General features: G+C 42.3%; 1 protein-coding gene across 1 annotated transcript; it reads right to left on the bottom strand.

Moving 5' to 3' along the window:
- Window positions 1-682: 682 nt before the first annotated feature.
- LOC111239227 (neurotrypsin-like) lies at window positions 683-22,098 on the bottom strand. The gene is made up of 14 exons (XM_022769059.1): window positions 22,027-22,098; window positions 17,182-17,221; window positions 11,898-12,135; window positions 11,613-11,756; window positions 9,928-10,103; window positions 9,110-9,257; window positions 8,476-8,654; window positions 7,754-7,895; window positions 5,977-6,191; window positions 5,667-5,808; window positions 4,420-4,698; window positions 4,140-4,262; window positions 3,226-3,506; window positions 683-1,951 (listed from the first exon to the last, which is right to left on the bottom strand). Exons 1-14 carry the CDS (start codon window positions 22,096-22,098, stop codon window positions 1,632-1,634), a joined length of 2,499 nt encoding a protein of 832 aa, XP_022624780.1. The 3' UTR covers window positions 683-1,631.
- Window positions 22,099-23,658: the final 1,560 nt, after the last annotated feature.

Genomic DNA, 23,658 nt, shown 5'->3' with positions numbered 1-23,658 from the left:
GATAAAAAAAATTGCATTGGCCAATGCAGAACAGAAACAGAAATAAAATATACCTTGTTGTAAACACTACAGCTGCACACACACAGTGTGGCAACACATAACAGTTGTAATACGGATGAGAAATATGTACAAGTATATAAGGGAATACTTCCTGTGACAACATGCTATTATCTGTTTCTGGTGCACAAATATGTACTGAATTACGTAAATTCAAATCAAATTAACTTGATGTTCTTCCCCATGTCTGTGCATCGTGTACAGAAGTCCAAACATAAATACAAATTCATTTAGGATTATCCAGCATGTAAGCACAATATCAGCACACAAGATCAAGTGATAAAGCAGGACCCACCTTCAGGCCCTCACCATCAGTGATCAGTTGAGAGTTATAGTTAAACAAATGACCAGAAACAGTGAACTTGAGGCTTTTGCAGGCCCCTGAGGTCTAGGGTCCCAGGACAATTGCCTGATCAGTAATTCAATCTTTGGTTATAAGCCACATGTAGACAGCCTATTAATGGACTTGCACTTTTAACACTTTTTCATGTATTGTCGTTGACAGTAAATGTTATTTTACAGACCTGTAATTAGTGTAGTAGTTCATTTTAGCAGACATCTGGCATCAATGATGTCATTAATGGTTAGAATAACAGCGATGAACAATGGTTTGACCTGTGGTGCAGAGATGCACACATGGACTGTTAATTCAGTACTCTACTCTTCTACACACATCATTCTCCAAAGGCTTTTGTTTTTACCCATCACTGTCAATCAAGTTCTCATTCACAGGTGACAATGTGATTGTAAGGCATGCATTTTAGTGCAATGTCATTCAACGTTTTAAATGACTCACTATTGAACTGTATCATATGTACCCAGTAGAGGTCTCGGTGGGTCCATTTGACTCCTAGTAGCCAGATTCTATTGCCACAGGTTTCTCTAATCCAGTCTGTTGGATTGGCACTACTCTGTATAGAGAAAAGTGCATAAATCCATTTTGATTATCAAAATGGATTTATGCACGTTGGGCTCAGGCAGGTTTTTTCTCGTGGTCCACTTTGGATCAGGACCCAAAGACCTGTACTGTGCAACCTTGAACATATGCATTTCCATGTGGCCTCACAGTAGGGACTGCTGCTCGGGAGCATGGCCAAACCACATAAAGTAACAAGCTGTACCTTCAAGCTGCTGCTCCTCCACATTAACAGCTTTCCACAGGCAAACCACTGGAAGGCTGGTATTGTGAAGCGGTACAATCTGATTGGTCAGTTTTGAAACCCTGTAGCGAGTGAGGAATGGACTGGTTAGATGAAGAGGTGCAGGAAACAGGCACATATAGCAGCTTGAGGAGATGTATGTTTTACCACTCGCTGTGTGCTCCTCACTGGCTCTGATCATGGTCACATGACACAGCACAGGTGTCCCCGACTGTATGGTAATGAATTCACACTGTGAGAATAATATACAGTGTCATTTACATGCTTTTTGAAGTGATTTCAGAAAAGAGACAAATGATGTGAAGAGCTCAGTGTAGAAGTCAAGGAGGCCTAATTCTCACCAGCACACACCTGCTGCTACAAACCCTGACACCTCTTAACGACTCTGGATATCAACATCGTTATTCTGCATCATTAGTTCTTGTAGGGTTTGTTGATGACTTTGTCAATCCATCGCAGGAACCTGCTCACACGAGTGTACACCCCAGGGAAGGAGGGATTACCACAGCCGTGACCCCAGGAGATGACTCCTGTCAGCACCCAACGGCCCCCCTCCCCCTGGCAAACCAGCGGACCCCCACTGTCGCCCTGGCAACTGTCCACACGGTGGCGCTCCGACAGGCTCCCGGCACACAGCATGCGGCTGGTGAAGCGGTCACCGTATCGCTTCTTACACCTCCAGGCTGGAAGCAGGGGCACCCATGCCTGGAGCAGGGTCCGGGAGTAGTCCGATTCTGGACAGAAGAAAAGCATGTGTCATTTACTCTGAGGCTGTAGTTAACATGTTGCATCTTGTTTATTTAACATGTAGAAATACAAATGATTTGTTAGTGCAGTGACTACATGCAGCATCTGAAAAGTCCTGACACCGACCAGAGAGCGTCGTTGCATATTAGAATATAAAATATCTAAGTGAAAGGGCTGATTAGTACAACGGAGTATTAGGGCCTCACTGATGAATAAAACATCTGAAATTTTGAGAATAAAGTCGTAATTTTGAGAATAAAATCATAATATTTCAAGAAGTTTATTATGAGAATTAAGTTAAGAATAAAGGGGAAAAATCAGAAGCTGTAAAATGAGGAACTTGGAGCATCCTGTGAAGTTCTACTTTAGGTTTCACTTATACTAGATACTTTATCTTTTGGCTCATCATCATCATCATCATCATCATCATCATCATCATCATCATCATCATCAGCATCATCAGCATCATCATCATCATCATCAGGACTGTTCTATTGTTAGACAAACAGCAGCTGCCAGAAGCATGACTTTTATTATTAACCTTTTTTCTTGAAATATTATGATTTTATTCTCAAAATATACAAATATTATTATTTATACATATATATAAATGTTTATATATAATGCCTGGCAGCAACAACTGAAGCTAAAAGAAATGCTACCGATGCCTTGCCCAGAACATCGAGCGCAGTTCCATGGACAGACCATAAAAGAAACATCAGGGACTGCAGAAAGCTGCAGCCAATGGCTATGGATCAGGAGGAAAGACCCCGACTGGGCCCCAAGGTCTGAGGGACACACACCCAGGATTGACTAGCCTGTGGCGGGCCTGCCTCAGCAGAAGGTGTCTTGTGATTAAAAGGCCGAAAACACCTGATGACGCTAAGGTACACGACTAATGATATGTCCCTAACATCCGCAGGTGGTCGTTAATATCTGCTGGTGATCCCTGACATCTGCTGGCGGTTGGCAATTTATCATCAGTCTAGTGCGGAGTTCCTTCAAACGTTCACGGGATAATCCCCATCTTGTCCTATGTTTTAATGTTATGACTTTATTCTCTAAATTTCTGATTTTTCCTCAATGTGGCCCTAATGTAAATAAGAACTGCTGCACTGGATGGACAGATATGAAAGTGTTCATTATATTACTGATGAAAAAACATGTTTGTCTCTCTGTGATGAAGTCCTGATGAAAAACCAACAGATGCAAAGTGATGTTCTACATTTTATCGATCCAATGATCTAAGCAGTGAAGGTACCTGTGATGCCCCAGCCAGTGATCACACAGGCAGCAGGCCTCTTCTCCCACTTGTTCCCTGGCTCCGGCAGACACACTGCACCAGTGTGAGGGTTGAATGCTACACAGTTACCCTCTGTACCTTTGAGCCTCAGCAGGGCAATGTCGTACTCCCATCCCTGACTGTGATACTTTCTGTGGACGACGATGCGTTCAGGGGACAAGGTGCGTTCGAAGTCATCCTGTTCCTCAGTGTGGTAGTCGCCCAGGCGCAACACGTAGCGGGTTGGGTCTCTGCCGAATCTGGAGCAGCAAAGAAAGATTGGAAATGATGGTGTTAATAAATACCCATCATTTAATGCGCATTAGATGACATGCATGACCCACAAAACATGTTACTACAGGTCAGGAGGGCTTTCATTTTGGCAACATTAGGCACCCATAGTAAAAACCCTTTCATGTCACAATGTCAAAAGGTGAATACAGGTGATTAGATTGGATTTGTTTTTACTTCAACATCTGAGTAACTGAATAAAATAAAACATTGTTTTGACTCTCATAATTGTTTTTGTGTGTGTGTGAAATTTACCAGAAAAAAACTTTTTCATAAATGATTTTAAGATTTCATTGTAAATTAATCTGAAAACTATGAAAGAGTATTAGGGCCATATTGAGGAAAAAAAAGAAATGTGAAATTTTGAGAACAAAGTCGTAAAATTACAAAAATAAAGTTGTAATTATGAGAATAAAATCATAATATTTAAAGAAAAAAGTTATAATATTAAGAATAAAGTTGTGATTTTACAAAGAAAGAGTCATATATTAAGAGAGTAAAGTTATAATTTCAATCAGCAGCTGCAGCTCAGGCTGCCTCCTTTCTCAGCTGTGTGATGTCTGTGTTTCAGCAGGTGACCATAAGAGGGAGCTGTCTCCTACCTCTTGAAGCAGTGTGCGGCGGTCACCACCCAGCAGGGGTTGATGAGTGAGGCTCCACACAGAGGATGGTTTCCTTTAGAATGAGACCTGAGCCACAGAGACACCTGCCAGGGCCACTCACCCCTGACATCACACACAGACACACACACACACACACACACACACACACACACACTACATTTATTATAATAACACGTGTTTGTGTTTTCTGTGGCTGTACAGGGATTTAAAGAGACAGTGAACTAACAGTGTGAATGTGTGTGAATCTGTGTGTTCTCACCTCAGTGACTTATCTCCTCCTATGATCCTGCGTCGACGACGCTGGTTATTGAGTCTCAGGCCACAGGTCTGCAGGGCCATGGCACTGTCTCTCACAGGATCCAGGGTGTAATCACAGATGACGCCTGCATCCTCATTGTGGTGACAGTCAAGTCCGTCTTGACCCACAGCCGTGCACTGGCCTAACGCCGTCTCTGCGCCGGAGCATCGAACGTTATCCAGATGGATGGGACCCTGGCCCTCACCAAAGTACGCCATGGATCGGGCTTTAGCCGTGCCGCTGAGAGGACAGCACACACACACACACACATACACACACACACACACACACACACACACACACACACACACACACACACACACACACACACACACACACACACACACACAGCATTATTATTTCTTCCTTATTGGTCGATAATGTATATGTTTTTTTTTAAATTTCCAGTAGGCCTACATGTATTTTATTTGGTCTGCTGGTCTACAAATCCTCATTTTTAATTCATATATTTCTCAAAAACACACTCTGGTTTTGTTAGACAGTTTTTTTCCAGAAATAAATTTTATTATCTCAGACCTGATGAAAACTAAAGTGAGCTCAAAATGTCTTCCTAAATAAAGTCTTTAATCTACCTTTTCTAAAGGACGCCTTTTCTCCGTGACCTGCTGTCTGTGTGTCTTTTGATCTGGCGGGTGATTTGCTTTATATAATCATCCTTATAGTCCAGGTGCTCGGTTATGGCAAAAATCATAATCACAATTGTTTTGATCAATATTGCGATCACAATTATTTAACATGATTACTCATTGACTTTGGAAACACCATACATTTATTGAACTTGACTATTGAATAACTTTAGTCTTTTTAACAATGGACTTTCTTCAAGTTTAAATACCATTCAATGAAAAAAAAAGAAAAATAATGGTGGGGGATGGTTTTTGTGGGGGGGGGGGGGGGGGATTTGTTGTGAAACAGGATGCGGCACAATAATCGTTTTATCTTGATTGTCTTGTTTTTCTAATCGTTGGAAGACAAAATTGTAATTGAAAGTAAAATGAGATTCATCACCCAGCCCTCCCTTATACGTTTAAAAAAACAGGTTGTGCTGAACTGAACCAGCTTTTTCATCGTCATGATTACCTTAACGTGAAAAGCACCACATCAGTTGTTTTTGAATTGGTGGACACTTCCTGAGCTTTTAGCTTTCTTAGGGAAGAATATCAGAGAGGGTGTAATATCATACTAACGTGAATCCCAGCTGTTTACAAACTACGGCTGCATTGATGTCATTCCAGCCGTCATCACACACGCTTCCCCACTGGCTGTTAATGAAGACCTCCACCCTCCCCTCCTTCCTGCTCTCTCCAGCAACCAACCGCACCAGAGGACCTGCAAACAAAAGTCACAGGAAAACATTATGATGCGCTGATGTTAGTTAATCATGAGGTTTTCAGATGCCTGTGAGTTGTGGCCTTTACAGGGGAACACACGCACATCTCATATGTGTGAAAACTTCTTTCCTCAGTAGAAAGAAGACAGTTGAGTGTGTGCACTGACCAGCAGGAGGCAGCAGGCCTGGTATCTCATTGGTATCGCCTCCTCTTTCGCAGCGGACACCTACGTCCTCACTGTGGGAGCAGTCGTGGTCGCGCCACCCAGAGTGGCTGCACTCCAGTAAACCGGCCTCTGTTCCCTGACACTGCACCTCGTCCAGCAGGATCGTCCCTCGACCCTCTTCATACACCCCGTCAGGAGCCACCTCCGCCCGGCCCCTGCACACACGACCACACAAAAGAGAGAGACAGACACACTGGTAGATGTGAGAAACTCTTTTGTGCAAATGCCCATGGTTCGCTACATGGTTCATTCAACTTGCAGAAAAGACTGATCTGTCGCAACAGAAATGTATAAATTAGACTGATTTTCTCCAGAATATGAAGAATACAAATGAGGTTTTCCATGAACTTAAAAACTCATGCACACTGCTGGTTCTCACTGTCATGGAATTTACAGGAGTGCTCTTTGGTGTGTATGTGTCTAATAATATAAAAAAAAGAGTGTTTTTGACTCAGTTTTGTTTGTTTTCATTCAGAAATGAAATGTTTTTGTCTTATTTTCATCTGATCAGAGATATACAACCACGTGCCATTGCAGGTTCTGCATCGACATTTCTAAACCTCTACAGGCTGATTTCAGTTTGTTGAAATCCTCTGCTTGAAGGAAACAATCAGGAAATCAGCTGGTAAAGACATGTAACATCATCATCAGATCTGTTGATTGTAATGTCAGATGGTTAGTCTGTGTGTGGAGCACTTGTCCCAAAATATCCCTCCAGTCTATTTTTTGTTCACACACTTGTTTGACAGTTTTTTGGTTCCTGCTTGTGTCAAAGTAATTACAGGATTTCTCCAAATGCGACTGACTTAATTAGCAATTTAGCATTGAAGTGCAGATTCAAATGGGGAAATGACCGAAAATGAAAAGACAAATCTTAATCTCAGTCTTAATCAGACCTAAAGCTACAGTAACATGGATCCAGTCACTTTAATTAAATGGTAAATTCAGAACACAAGTCGAAACAGTTGAGCTGAATCATCACAGGGGTTCGTCCAGTCACCGACAGATTTCTAGTAAAGGTGTGAGTCTGTCCGATCAAATGAAATACATGAGAAGTAACTACGCTCTCCAGTGGATGAGCCCCGTTGACTGTGGTGACCCTGTGGCCTTTCAATCAATCCCAATCTCACACCAAAATTTCCACTTAAAGAAAAAATATGTCCTGGCAGATCATTGTGACATTTGTTAAGCTCATTCATGTTTCCAAGAGAAGAAGCTGTTTCTGAATTTGATTTACAATTTGACCTATGTTCCTACACTCAGCAATAATCATCGGTAGTGACCCAAAAAATGAGACAAAATGTGATTCTCTTGCAGGGTTTCTTAGGGTCGGATGAGGAGCTCAGAGAGGGTAGGTAGGTAGGAGGTAGGGAGCATGAGCGAGTAGAACTGCTGCTCTTTAGCAGTGAAGCCATTTGAGGTGGTTTGGGCATTTGATCAGGGTGCCTCGTGGACCCTGGTAATCCAGGCCCATAAACATGCTGAAGGGTTTACACTACAGTGTATCCCAGGGAATTAGATGGAGGACTTGGCAGAGGAGAAGGGGATCTGGACTACCTTGCCATCACCACAACCAGGACCAAGATATTAGACAGAAAACAGGATGGATGGATGGATGGATAAACATAAATCTCCTGACCCAGCTTTTTGAATCCTATGTGTGAATGACCCGTACGGCACAAAGGAGTTAGTGACTCAGACGTAGTAATGCACTGACCTGAAGCCCAACTGTCTGCACACTACCTGGGCGTTGAGCTCGGTCCAGTTGTCGTCACACACTGTGCCCCATTCTCCGTGGTGGTAAATCTCCACACGGCCCTCCCAGTGACTGTCTGCTCCCACCAGGCGCACTGCACCGTCTGCAACCACACAGGAAAACACTTGCACTCTACAGATCACATGCTCAGGGAGCGCAGGACAAATCTCATCTCGTCTCATCCTTTATCTCCGTTCAGATCACTATCACATGTCTGGGGGGGATTGTCAGTCGTCCAGGTCACAGGACATCTACGAGTGCTAAGTCAACAGAAACTGGACATACTAGACATTTTGCCTCTCATCCGCTGACTGTCTGGGAGTCCTCCTCGGGTCGAGACTCAACAGACTTCCTACATCTAAAGGACAATGAGGACAGCAGTGAGGAGAGGGGAGGAGTGATGGAGGGGTGATGGAGGTCATCTATGTCAAACTGGAACAATCGTCATAAAGAAGCTTTCAGCCATGTTCACACCAACACAACGAAGGGTCTGCAGCCATGCTAGTGGCTCTGTGAGGCTGTACTTAGTGATGCTTTAGGATATGTGCTAACACTAGCATGGCAACGCAATGCTAATGCGCTGATGTATATAATCTACAGACTTAGCACATGTACATCTCACAGTGATGGCTACAGTGTCTTCTGAGCTGAACGTGAGTCAGTGTGTTGTTGCTGGCTCTGACCTGTGTGTGGGTTGCAGGACACGCCCGCGTCTCCCATGTGGTCACAGTTGTGTTGCTCCCAGTTGTTATGAGGACACTCCTCCAGTGAGAGCTCATTACCTGTACACTGGACCCCATCCAGTAAGATGGGACCAACACCCTGGCCAATGTGGGCCCATGTCCATGCTTTGGCCACGCCCCTGTTGGTCAGGACAAACAAACACCACCTTTTATGTGAAGCACAAGGTCAGTTACACACAACAATGTTATATTTTTATTATAACATGCTATTATTTATGCCAATGTAGAGTACCCAGCATGCAATTGTGCAATACAAAAAAAAAATGTTAGAATGCCAAATGAAGTTATAATTTAAAGCCAGCAGGAGAATACATCCAAGATGTATTATTGGGACATTAAAAACAAAATCTAAAATGTCAGCTGATTCTTTTCTGCTGCTGGGAACAGAAAACAGGATTTTTCCAGTTTTAAAAGTGGTAGTTTAGTTATCGATTGTCTCGTGTGCCTGTGTGCAGGTAGACTGTTTATATTCTCTGTATTCACTGACACCACTGCACCGAGAGGGATTGAGAAGAGATGCCAGCGAGGCGCCACAGTTTGATCTGACACTCTCTGTGCAGCAGTTATTTCTTACCCGAGGCCTAGCTGTCTGCACACCACCTCGGCATCGGTGTCATCCCACTGGTCCTCGCAAATGGTTCCCCACCTGCCATCACGGTACACCTCCACACGGCCCTCAAAGTCCTCCAGACCTCCCACCAGCCTCAGAGGGATGCCAGTGCCTGAGAAACAAAAGGCAAAGCAACATCTGAGCTAATTATATACGTACTGATCAAATATGGTGTTGTTTATGGAAAGATCTCAGACCCTGGGTGTCTGTGTTGGTGGGCACATGCTCTTAGACCTGCATGTCCCTGGCCCCTGGTGTATTTTAGTGAGCTACAGTACTGTGCAAAGGTTTGAGACATTTTAGATGGTTAGATTCTTCGTCTGATCAGCACCAGTCATAAAGAACCATCTTCAGAAGCAAAGAAGAGCAGATACTCTGCCCTGATCTCAGCATCATGGAGTCAGTCAGGTCTCACTTGAAGAGACAGAGACACTGAGACAGACCGAATCCACAGAAGACCTGAGGCAGGTACTCCACGATGCTGGAACGACCTACCGTACCTGAGAAAGTGTTCAGGTGTTTGAGGAGAAAGGGAGCTGAACGACAAGTGGACTACTGGGAGGAAACTAGTACAGCCAAAAAAGCCCAGTTCTGGTTGGTTGTTTTTTGTTATAATCTATTACTAGGTGCTGAAGGAATACTGAGGACTGAGGCAGTTGGAGTCATGAAACGGCAACAACACAAAATCCGGGCACTGTGTTTGTATATGGCCGGCAGAGCGGTTATATGACATGTGTCTGTTCTGATCTGTTCCTCTTTGTTTATAGACACCCTGGTCTCACCTTCAGGTTCAGCACAAATCACTCCTGCTTCATTGCCATGGTTACAGTCGCCGGTGACAAACTTCCGGCTCCGGCACTCCAGTAGGGATTTCTCATTACCACGGCAACCCAGACGCTCATAGTGGAAGACAGATCCTGGGCCAAAGTAGGATTGTTGCAGGGCTGTACCAATCTCACTGCACGGACATCAAACACACACACACAGTTGTCTTTTAAACACACACACACACACACACACACACACACACACACACTCAAAGCAAACATCACACAAGGCCAATGAAGAAGCCACAACAAACTACACAGCGAAAATAGAAAACACAGTGGTAGCTTACTGAAAAGAACAGCTGGTGACTTCCAAAGTCTATAAGGTCCAACCTCAGTGTGTAATTTAGTTTATTCAGCTTTAAGCCTGGGGTGAGAAAAGTCACTGAGCACTGGACGCAGGGCCCACTGTGTCCACCCTCAGTGACCTGTGGGGACTGGAGCCGGCTTTATACATGATGCAAGGGATTAACAGGAGTCCTGTGGTTTTCACTTATAGATCAGCATCAGACTTCATCCGCTGACAGCACCACCACAACACTAGAGGTACTGCACATGATCAGGCCTGATCATGATTTAAATCGTACTCATCACAGTGACTGTGTTCGTGATATACAGCTACAGTACAGGAGTTACATGCGGGTAACTTCTCCCTCTGTCCTGAATGCATGAGAAACTGCTGCTGCAGTGGAGATGTTTTCGTTAGATATAACTGAGCCTTTCTTCAACTTGCTTCATGCTGTTTTCACTCTCAATGCTCTCTACCACCATCAGACAACAACAGCTCAGGCTACGTCACAGGTCTTGAATCGGTGTCAGTATCTCTGTAGCCCTGATGTGATAGTGTGTCTACAGGATGCTTGTCTCTGTAGCTACGCCATGAGTGCTCAGTGATGTCACTGACACTGAAGGTGACAGTATAACAGTGACAGTATGGGACCTTTCAGTTGATCTGTTTAGGTTTAATAACAATATACTGAAAGTATATATACAATATATATAATGTCAAAGTACTCATTATGCAGAATAGTATATATACAGTATATATAACGTCAAAGTACTCATTATGCAGAGTAGTATATATATATATATATATATATATATACTGTACATACATACTGTATATACATACATATTGTACCAGGCACCACTCAAAAGTATTATAATTATGAAAACTACTGCATCACTGTGTACAGTATATAGTATTTACTGTTGTATGTGGTTGAACTGGAGCTAATTTAAAGTACTTAATTTCCTGTAAAGTAATTTCAACCCATCATATTATATTTGTATTTCATTTTATTTAACTGAGTTAAGTACAAGTTTATATTTAACTCCAGTGCTGTACTCAGTTACATTCTACCACTGCAATAAGGGATCAGATCAGGGGGACTGTGTCGCTGTGTCTAAACAAAGTTCATTTTCAGACCAGGGTCAGACCAGTCGCAAGTCATAATATTTAGTACGAGGCCAATCAGTGAAGTTGTTTGTAACATTTGTTTTGAACGTTGTGAATAAAAATCTGTCAGTGGAAAAACTGAATGAGAGGCCCCCACATGCTGGTGTTGTTTACAGCAGCATTTCAGACAAAAAACCACAAACCCAAAGACATGTGTCTGAGCGTGTGACACTGTCCTCACCCCAGTCCCAGCTGTCTGCATATGACACTGGCATCTCGGTCAGTCCAGTGTGTGTCACATACTGCCCCCCACTGGCCATTCAGGTAGACTTCCAGACGCCCGCTGATGCCTGATGACCCCCCCACCAATCTGGCTGCACCTGCAGAAGACACAGGAAGAATTTCCACAAGTAACCCTGTTCTAATACAGCATATCACAAGCCACACCTCCCCATCAGAGACAACAGGCTCCATCCATCCATCCTCAGACACCTGGAGCCCCCCCCCCCCAGCTCACCCTGATTGTTGGCAGTCGCAGTAGGCCCAGCCGATGGCACCAGAGCTCTGCCTGAAGAAGCACCAGGGGTTGGCCTCCTGGTCCGGGTTTCGGCATAAGTTGTGGTCTCCAAGGCCTCGGCCCGGGTACTGCCGCATGTAGTCTGGGAAGTCTGTCCACTTCAGACAGGGGGAGCCTGAGTCCGTGTGGGAAACTGAGCCATTGTAGTATCCCAGTTCTTCAAAGCCTTCTGAACAGGACAGTGTAGCTGCAGACACAGTCACACAGTCTGTATTCACTAAATCACCTTACACGAAGAACAACAAAACACTGAGCTCTGAGTTGTAAGAAAGAATTAGATTAAATTGAATTTGTAATTCAAAACACAGACAAGACAAATTTAGTTAAAATCATGACTGTTTCTTTGTTATTACAAACCAACTTCCTCTCTCTTTAAAAGCCTGTACACAAAGCACAACGGTTTGTCTGTCCAACACTGAATCACAGCAGGACTTGGATTGTGAGGTGTGATGCACATCACAGCCTCTAGGGGCCACTAGTGAAGCTTTACAGTATGAAGATAAATGATTCCAGAGAAGAACTGGTTTGTACGAGGAGTCGTACGACGGTGTGGAGAGAGAGGGGGTTTCTGAAGCTGTTTATACTCTGATCACAAATGATGCTGACTCTGCTGTCGTGTGTATACAGCCGTGTATTCACCCAGGAGGTGATGAGTCATGGGGCAGGATGTTGATGAAAAGTGGTTCAGTGTGTGTCTGTTTGAGAATTCATCCAGCGACAGCCATAGATTTTGGTGCTCAAAGGTCAAAGGTCAAAGGCATGGTGATCTCACAAAAACCTGGTTGTTTGTGCTTGGCCTTGAGGGAATTTCTTCACATTTGGTAAAAACGTGCACCTGGACTTAAGGACAAACTGATTAGATTTTGGTGGCTAAAGGTTAAAGGTCAAGGTCCGGTGACATCAGAAGACATGATTTTGGCCTTGTGAATGCAATATCTAGAGAACTACTGAAGGGAATCCCTTCGGATTTGGCACAAATGTCCATGTGGACTCAAGGACTAACTGACTACATTTTGGTGGTCAAAGGTCAAGGTCAGTGTGACATCACAAAAGACTTTTTAGCCATTACTCAAGACTTCACACAGTAATTATGACAAAATGTCACACAAATGGACAACCATGAGGAGGTGATTCTAGTTTTTTTTTATGAAAACAATGATAGTACCAGCAATCTGAACATTAAATGAAAATACAATTTTAAACAAATCTTCCATATAAAGATCTGAGTGAAAACTGTGTTTTAATTGTAGTGCAGACACAGGAAAGAAGCTGTGAGCTGTCAGTTCAAACTCTTTAACCTCACTGACCTGCTGGTGGGTCTGTCATGGTTTTGAATTTCAGTCATTCATCCTTTTATTCATTCATTCAGTTGTTTGTGCATACATGCTCTGATTCTGCTGTCATTTCACATAGAATCAGCCCCCACTCACCTCTAAGGAAAGACTTTTACATCTGCCTCTTCAGTCGAGCTGTTGAGTGAACTGTGACAGGCTCAGCCATTACAGCCTCATGATGTGTAATCAACCACTGTTCAAATCCAAAGAACTTTATTTCTAATTCTAGTGGAGATCTAGTGGAGATGGTGTCTAAAGATACCAGATGTGTCAGGCTGAAGTTTTTGGAATATACATCCATCAATCCATAGCACTCAGCCCCGTCAGGGCGGCTGGAGCCCATCCTAGCTGGCAGTGGGGGAGGGCCAGGTACTAGGACTGACAGACTGCACAGGGCTGATATATAGAGACAAACAACAATTCTCTTTTAGAGTTGCCACTTAACCTAACCTGCAGGTCTGTGGACTGTAGGAGGAAAACCAGCAGGCACAGGAGTTTGAACCCAGAACCTTTCTTGAAGTGAGGTGATAGTACTAACCACTGCACCATCATGGCTTTGGGGGAAATACAGAGGGGTGAAAAAGTCTGAGACCACATCCCCATTCACTTGAATGTTTCAAATAATGCAGCAGACATATTGGAATAGAATATTTCCCTCAGATGAAATGGTGAGGCAAAAAAACGGGATCTAGTTTTAAATAGTTGTAAATATTAGGAACAAAAATATTTATAATACTGTCAGACAGAGTTGAATAAGAACCTTGGCGCTACTTAAAGGGAAACAGCTCCTACACTGACTCTGAAATGTAATTTTAAATTCCGCCCGATCTCATGGCAGACCTCTCTACAGTGACCTCAAGTTCCACCATCAATAATAATGTGATGATATACTGTAATGTATATCATCACATTATTATTGATATACTGTAATGTAATGTATATACTGTAATATAACTGTCAATGAGTGTTTTTGCTTTTATTTAAAGTACAAGTAAACACTTTAATGCAGGACTTCTACTTGTCAGAGAGTTTCACATTGTGATTTTGTTACTTTTACTAGAGAATCTGAGCACTGGTGTCAATCCTGCCTCTCTGTGGTGCTGACGAGACTCTCCTCCTGTAAATGGTTGTTTAGGTTGGAGGACTTGTTGTTCTGTGCAGTAATTATCACTGGGTTTGACTGAAACTTTTTAAACCTATTTGAGTCATGCTTCTTTTTTACATCTGTCAATACTATATAACTGTCATAATGGCAAAACTCACACGACACAGAGGCAGGGGAGAAATTTCTGAGGTGTGATGATGTTTGTTGTGAAGCAAACACAGACTCAGGGCTATACAGAAATTATGTCTACAATTTTGATAATTTGTTCCATAAATACTTGGTATGGAAGAACCTGACTGCCCTGCACAGAACCCAGACCTCCACCTCATCCCACACCTTTAAGATGAACTGGAACACCAACTGTGAACCAAATCTCATCACCAACATCAGTTAAATGATAATCTAATGCAATCACTTATTATGATTTCAATGTAATTTGTAATTAATTAAGGTCAGCTTGTAGAGATTTGTTGTTGATTTGTGTTCACTTCAACATTAAGCTATTTTTCTGTTTATCTGTGTCCAACAATCCTAATATTACATCAGCAGTGATTGAATGCTTTGAATCTAGGTTCTACACTTGCATTAAAGGTCCATATAGTCTAAAGGTAGATGTCCATGTGTTGTGTGATTATAGATCAGGTCTAGGTTCTATAATAATACTGTGAAAGTATCAAAGCCTCAGTCCACAGAGAAATGCACACAGCCTGTATTCAGAAACTGAGCCTTAAAACCAGCTGTCAGGACTTGTGGAACTTTGTGATGCCACAACAAAGCAGTCACTGCGCCAAGCCCCGCCCACCTGGACCCACCATCCAACCTTGCAGGATTTGGTTTCTCTGAGTGTTTACCTGAAATCTGCTATATTTTTATTCCATCACTCAGAAAGCAGTCAGCCAATCGGAAGAGAGGCTCAGAGCCTCCTCTCTTCTGATTGGCTCACTGACCTGTTCTTAGAGCTCCAGAGAGAAGCCTGAGAGAGGAGATGTAAAACTACACTGAGATGTTTTTTGGTTCTTAAAACCACAAATATATCTTCTTATGGATCAACACTTCAAAATAAATCACTGGAGAAGAGGAAAATATGGATTCAAGACAAACTGTGAATGCAATAGTCACAGGTTCTCACCTCTGTCTAGGTCAAACTGTTTCTGTCCTTGCAGTCGTGCCATAATTCTGGATATCCTTAACCCTGACCAGCCAGTCTAATCTAGTTTGCTGCCTACAGTCTCGTCTTTATGCTGTTGGTCTTTGCAGCCGTCTCTGTCTCATCACCTAAGCATCCTCCAGTCATGGCATGTTTTCACCCCCACCACCAGCAGCCTGTGAAGCCATATGTGCCTGTAGCTCACAGTCACAGTTAAAGCGGTGGAGGCCCTGCAGAATACCTGACTGTCTTGCTTCATGGTTTATGGCAATGAGGTTTCACCACTGATGGGAAAAGTTCCACTGACTTTATAGCTGTCAGACACTCACTGGGAAATGGATGAGCTGACTGTTGAGTATTATATGCTTTGGCAGCTGCATTGGCAAGAACCTACTTGTGCCAGTGTTGAGTAATTGACTGTAGGACTCTAAAGTCAGAGTAAATCAGGCTGGTTCTTGTGTGTGAACCAGTCACAGGAAGCAGTTTTATAGATCAGTTTTACAGTTGGCAGGGCTTCTGGTTGCTATTAAGTGTCTTCCCTGCATTTCAGCAACATTGTCTTATTAAACCACCATCTGCCCACCAGACCAACGTGGTGTGTTTTACATGTGAACCAACTTCATAGAACGTATCAGTCCAGTCTCATAACCTGAGGCAGTTAATGAAGGTCCTCATGTACAAAACATAAAGAAACAATCAGAGTTCAACAACAGTCAGTTCAACAACAGTCATCACCTGAGCAGCTATTGTCTTTATCCCAGAGGATCATGTAAGCTTATAGGCTTATATATGGGACTGTCCCCAATGATCAGTCCTGTTAGAAATGTGTCTTTAATCTCTGATCCACCCAAGCAGCAACCTCTGGGGCTGAAAAACGAAGCCAACACTGAAGAACCAAAAGCTGCAGTTCTCGCATGTTAAAATGTCCAACTTTACAGCAGAAATAAACATGTTTACAGCCTGGTACAAAAACAGTTTTGGTTTCTAGAGCTAATTTCCTCCATCATGACAACTGTTTTTATAACTCAACCAGTTTACATTTTATTAAGGCTTAAAGTTATGTAGAATTGAGGGCATGGCTTCTTTGAGTGACAGGTGGGTGAGCATATGCTTGCCATCAACTGAAATGCGCCTAAGTCAGGGCTCCACACACGCCCCTCCTCTTTGACCATTTTTTGATTAGCTGCGAGTTAGGGGCGGAGTCAGACACTGCCAAGATGGCGACGGTGGAAAAAGCTCACTCTGAGCTTCAAAACCGCTCTTCAGAAACCTTTGGGTAACGTCACAGTATATATACATTACATTACAGTATAACAATAATAATGTGATGATATACATTACAGTATATCATCACATTAATATTAATGGTGGAACTATTTGTCTGTGGCAGGACATCCATTACATTGAAGAGTATAAGATACTAAGAATCTATGTCCTATTTTATGCACAAGACTTTTTTTCTGGTTTTTAATCATTTTCAAAAACCCAGTTATTTTTTTCCACAGAGCAGTGTGGTTTAACACCAGTGCTGAGATGACACATTTCAGTAAACCTCATGACATGTAGATGTTCACCCCCCCCCCCACCACCCCAAAAAAAAAAAAAAACAGACACACACATGGATAAAGAGTTTGAGATGACTCTTACCTGCACTCTGCACAGCATTCAAATGTCCACCTTCAGAGACCTGTGGAAGAAACAATCAGGATTCAGAAGAAGAAGAAGAACACAACACTCTTATTATACTGCAAAGCTTTTACACTGTTTTCCTGCCATAAATCTAACTTTCATCAAAGGCACTGAAGACCCTGGAGCCCACATTATGGAAGTTTCCTTGTTGTTAAACTAGTTGTACAACTGATGCCAGCTTGAGCCAGTTTCAGTGAGCAGTGTATAATGAGGTTTCATTCACAAAGCTGAGTCCCCTGTCCTCAGACTCACTCCCTTACAGTATGTCTGAACTATCACTGTCAGTGCTGGGACATGTGATGAAGATGTTTATATATATCTATATTTAGGCTGGGGATAGGGACAGGTTGTGGTGGCAGCAGGCTGAGCAAGTTATAGTCCAGGCGTCCCTCACCCTAGCTGTATTTTCCAGCTCCTCCTGCAGAAACCTGAGGCTTTCCCAGACCAGATCAGATATATAGTCTGTCCAGTGTGTGTGGAGTCTATAGCCTGGTGTCTCCTACCAGTTGGACATGGAAAACCTCTGGTGGAAGGCGCTCAGGAACATATTGATCATACCGATCAGTGGAGAAGTTGATCATGCTGCAGCAGCTGTGTGATGTTATAATGTTTTGACATGTTTTGCTGTGAAACTCAGTCTCTGTTGATGTCCATTGGAACTGTAGTGAAACCAAGCTGAGTACAGCTGACAGATTTCATACACAGGAGGAAGCTACACACTTTTCAGAGCCATCTGTTTAATGTTTGTGGTTGTTTACTCCTTTAAGCTTATTTCCTACTTACAGCAGCAGCTGCAGTACGTGTGGAGCGCCACTAAGATTTTCCTCTTTTTTTATGTTGCTCTGATTTTGTTGCATTGTGTCTTCAGGTCGGGTCTGAACAAGGCAAGATTTAGTCAAGTACACACTGTTCAAGGTGCGGTGAGCAAACGTATCTGTAGCCTTTTGTATGAAATTTGCTTAAACATAAATTCAGGATAGAAGAGATGAAATAAAAATCATGATCAAAAAACGTCCCTGAGAGCTCAACACACTGCTACATAAGAAAACACATGTAAACAGACAAAACACAAAGAACTTCAGAAAACATCTTCATCAATGTGACAACACATGAGCTGCAGATACTCACAGCACAACACGAGTGTTTCCGGGGGACACTAAAAACTGATGAGCCTGCTGGCATGCACTGAGCAATACTTTGTGACTTTTGAAGTTAAAAGCATTGAACAAGTGCACATGATGTTTTATAATACATCCATGCAAGGGCATCTCAGCAAGCTCATCACTTTTATTCCTTTTTTTAAAGTTATTTTTTGCCTTTATTCTGAAGTGACTGTGATATAGAGAGAGAGAGAGAGAGAGAGAGAGAGAGAGAGAGAGAGGGAGAGAGAGAGAGAGAGAGAGAGAGAGAGTTTTTGTCTGTTTGCATGTGTTTTGTTAAGTTGCAGTTCTTTGAGCTCTCAGGGCCACCGTACTCTTTCAGTTACAGTGCAGGTACTGTAGTGCATTTAATGAGGCGAACACACACTGCATGGACATGAACATCTGTTTTGGATTTAAATACAGTAAGTCACAGATGTCTGTATGTGACACAGTGTGACATACAGGACATGGAGTAAACTTCAAAAAAAATGAAGGCAGGTTATTACTGAGTGTTAGTGGTGCTACTAATCAACATTGGTTTATCATATGCTGATGGGGAATACTTGGGCCATCTGGGGTATAATCAAGCTGAGAAGCTGCCTGGGGCCACAGGGCCACCAGAGGGCCCCCCAACTAGTAAATGAAAATCCTGTGTTCACATCTTGTGGTAGATATTTAGGTAAGCTACTGTGTGTTCTCTGGGTTTAGGTTTAATATGGCAGGCTAGTTTCTTGTACATAATTTCATTGGATTTGATTGGAGTGTGGGGGATTAGAGGCTTGTATCCGAAACAACCTCTTACCTGAGGGAGCTGTTCAGCTGTGGTGTGTCACTCACACACATATCTGCAGCGATGTGATATGAATAAAAATGAATGCAGACTTTGACCTGCTGATAGTATGAAGCAGACCAACCACCAGTGACTGAATGAATAAATAGGCAGTCAGTATTCAGACATATTTTATGTCTTCTCTGTTCTCCAGCACCTTGGACCAGTGAATGAAACATTGACTGTGATCTTAAAGTGCTGACTCACACCTTGAATTTGTTGACCTTGAGGCTGTTTACATGCAGTAAATGCAAGGAAGATTGCAGGGATGTCTTCCAACACTTCAGGGCAATGCATAAGAAGGACATGTCCTACACTCCTCACCCAGTAGTGGTGCAGTCCACTCTTTAAAATCCCTCTGGGCTGCACTGTAGATGCATAGATGTGCAGTTTTTGGAAAATGTTTGTAATTTATGCATCAATGTTGAGTCTTCACACGCAAAAGACTGAATATAGCCTCTGCTCTCGTATCCTGATTATGAGTGTTCATCATCTCTGAGTGACACTGTGAAAGTACTGCATGCTTTCATATCCAGCAGACTTGACTATTGTAATGCTCTCCTATCTGGTCTCCACAGAAACATCATAAACCAGCTGCAGCTGAATCGCAATCTGGTGCCTTGAGTCCTGACCAGAACCAGAAGGAGAGAACACACCACACCTGTGTTAAAGTCTCTACATTGTTTCCTGTCAGCTTCTGTTTTGATTTTAAAATCCTTTTCTTTGTTTTTAAAGCCCTTGCACCGGCAGATATGTCCCCCATGCTGACACTATATGAACCAGTACGGCCCCTCAGGTCCACTTGTACCAGTCTGTTGGTTGTTCTGAAGCGCAGGACTCAAACCTGTGGTGAGGCGGCTTTTAGCTTTTATGCTCCGAGCCAGTGGAACAATCTGACCTGAGAGCAGCTTTAAATGTAAACTCGAAATGTTCCTCTTCAGCCTGGCTTTTCTTAAATATGCTTTTTAGTCATTAGTCACTTTATTTTATTCACTTATTTTATCCTGATTATTTTGTAAATTGTATTTTATTCTATTTCATCTGTTCTATTCTTGTTAATTTTCTTATTTGTTTGTTTATTAATTGTAGCTTTTTAAATTTATTTTATTGCATCTCACTGTCAGATTTCTTATTTGATTTGTCCTTTTCTTTTCATCTGTGAAGCTCTTTGAACTGCACTAACCTGTATGAAAAGTGCTGTACAATTTAATTGATTGATTGATTGATTGATTGATTGCTTGATTGATTGATTGATTGATTGATTGATTGATTGATTGATTGATTGATTGATTGCTAGATATACTGTTCACCCAGATATGAACACCTGACAGGCTGCACTGTAAATGCAGTTTTTGGAAAATTTTTGTAATTTATGCATCGATGCTGTGTCTTCACACACAAAAGACTGAATATACCTGCTGTTCATGTATCCTGACTATATTTACATATCGCTATTGGACTGGATGTACATATGTAACATATTGTTGCTCAGTCTGTCTGTGTTAATATGTTAATATCCCCCTCTTTACATTCATTTTCTTCCCTATCTTCTACAATAAAACGATTGTTTCTTAGGCCAGCTCATCTGATGCAACAACACCTTCACTCAAATATCTGACTGTGAAACGTTTCGGTCCGTGTGTTTATGCAGAGCTCAGGCTGCTTGGCAGTAAAATGTGTATGACTCAGGGAGGGACAATCCACAGATCCTGGAGCAAACAAAACAGTCAGTTCTGATCCCTCTTTGGAAACTGACCATGTAAACTGTTCATGTTTATTTCTAATTGTGGTAAATACTCTTCAATGTGTTGTTATCTGAGTCTGACTAAAGAGAGAAGACTAAATAAAATCTTAAGTGAGCAATGAATTATGGAGCGAAAGGTAAGCACCAACCTGTGGTTTCCACAAGTGATCAGTCAAACTTTATCTCCTTGTTAAACTTTGACAGAGTTGTTATATTTATCTATTCATACTGAAAAGACTGAAGTGTGAGGTATCAGGTGTGGATCTATGTGTCAGTTGACGTGTTTAAAGTTTGGGAGGCCTCCAGGTTTATGCAGATTTCTTTCTAAAGGTAACAGGGCGGGAATAATCAGGTGATAAGAGGTACAATGGAGAGAGTGAAATTGCTAAAGTCATATCATACCTTCAGTCAAAGACCTGATAGTCTGAGCATGTGAATCTGTGGAATGAGTCTACATGCACAGGTTTGTATATCTGTATCTGTGTTTTTTTTATGTTTTATTATTATATTGCACGTGTACAGAACAGCCTACATCGCATTGTACTGTATATTATTATTGTATAAAGTATTTCTAAATTATTTCATTTGTTTTAGATTCTATTTCTATTCTTATTTTGTTTCTTATTACATTTTCCCCTCGTGCTATTCTTTCATGTCAAATTTGAATTTCCTCTATGGTGGATCAATAAAGGTACATCTTATCTAATCTTTATATATATATATATATATATATATGTGTGTGTGTGTGTGTGTGTGTGTGTGTGTGTGTGTTCAGTAATTGTGATGAACTTGTTGCCTTATTGCCTCTGGAAATCAGCAGTGCTACACACAGTTTACTGAACACAATGACCCAGATAATTGTTTCTATTTTCCTTCTATTTTCAATTATAAAGCTAAAAAGTGATTTTCAGGAAACTTCCTATAGAGAGATTATGGGATGACAGAATCATGAGGTGTTACAGTTCTGTAGTTCACTTATAGCCCATGGCGCTAAATCAGATGGGCGCTCAAAATCCTCCGTGACACACAAATGTGACAAAACCTGGTCTAAATGTCAGATTGTAAACATCAGGCTGCAGCCCGCTTACCTCAGCAGAGACACACAGGACCAGTAACAGGCAACAGGGGACGAACCCGGGCACGACTTTCCTCCGGTCCATCCTGCCGAAGAAACCATCTCCTCCACACCTTCCGCACACACCTTCACCACCTCCACCCGCTCTCTGACAAGCTCTCCTCTCCGGCCGGTAAGAAACTAAACGGGGAAACGCGCACACAGACACCGGCTCCGGCTGAGGTCCGCGCTGAACTCAACTCCAGACATCCAACCCGCTCCAGAGCTAAAAATGACGCGCTGTTGTCGAGGAAGGGACATAACTCTCTCTCTCTGTCTCTCTCTCTCTCTCTCTCTCTTTCTCTCTCTCTCGCTCTCGCCCCCCCCCCTCTCTCTCTCTCACACCACACACACACACACACACACACACACACACACACACACACACACACACACACACACACACACACACACACACACACACAGTCTATCTCCATGACAGGGGACATTACATTGACTTACATTCATTTCCAGGATACTTATTTTAACCTTAACCATAAATACTAGGCTACTTCCCCAAACCTTCCTTAAAGTGCCCCTAACCCTTAACCTAATCTAAACCTAAACCTAAACCATAATCTAAACCTAAACCTAAACCATAATCTAAACCTAAACCTAAACCTAAACCATAATCTAAACCTAAACCTTAATCTAAACCTAAACCATAATCTAAACCTAAACCTAAACCTTAAGATAAACCTAAACCTAAACCATAATCTAAACCTAAACCGTAATCTAAACCTAAACCTTAATCTAAACCTAAACCATAATCTAAAACTAAACCTTAATCTAAACCTAAACCTTAATCCAAACCTAAACCATAATCTAAAGCTAAACCTAAACCTAAAGCTAACCGTAGAGCAGGTCTTCATTAATGATCTGGGGACTTGGTTTTTTACCCATAAGGAAGTTAAGCTCCCATAATCAAAATGTGTAAATCGATTTAGGTCCCCACAACATGAGTAATACCCAGACCACACATGCACACACAGAGAGGCCTCGCTCTGACATTTCAAAGCTGCTCCTCTTGTAAATCAAAGGTGTGAAGCTCTCATACTGCATCAGTGACATTATGTAAATGGAAATAATCCGTCTTTACACCTTCTAACAGTCCGTCTTAAGGTGCCAGATAAATAACAGCGTTAGTCTAAACATAATTGAATGCTGCCATGTGGCAGAGTACAGACAAGCCCTGAGGTCCTTGAAGACCGCATGAAGAGCAGCAGAGGAAAAGTTCAAGTTATGACTCTGAAAAAAGCAGCGTAAAAACAGTAACACACACTGAGCATGTTCCCCCTGTACAACCACAACAACAACTCTCAACTTGACTTTGACTTTAATACCAATGACTCACGACTTCTGAATTGGACAGAGATTAATCCTCCTCAAACTCAACGTTTCAAACATGTAAAAAAGAAAAGCACAGCCAATGAGCTCCTCATCAATCTGACAAGAGATGTACAGTCCAGTTTATTAGGTGCTGTTCAGTTACAAGTCTAACACCCTGCCTCACCGTTTGAAATTTCAAGTAGTTAATGGGATTCTTCAAATGCATGGCCCCAGAGGGAGAAACATAGCAATACTGCTGCTTGCATCCACATTTGAA

The sequence above is a fragment of the Seriola dumerili genome, unplaced genomic scaffold, assembly GCF_002260705.1.
Source record: "Seriola dumerili isolate Sdu_G_001 unplaced genomic scaffold, Sdu_1.0 BDQW01002174.1, whole genome shotgun sequence".
Taxonomy (NCBI): Eukaryota; Metazoa; Chordata; class Actinopteri; order Carangiformes; family Carangidae; genus Seriola; species Seriola dumerili.
This window is presented reverse-complemented; position numbering and strand designations above follow the sequence as displayed.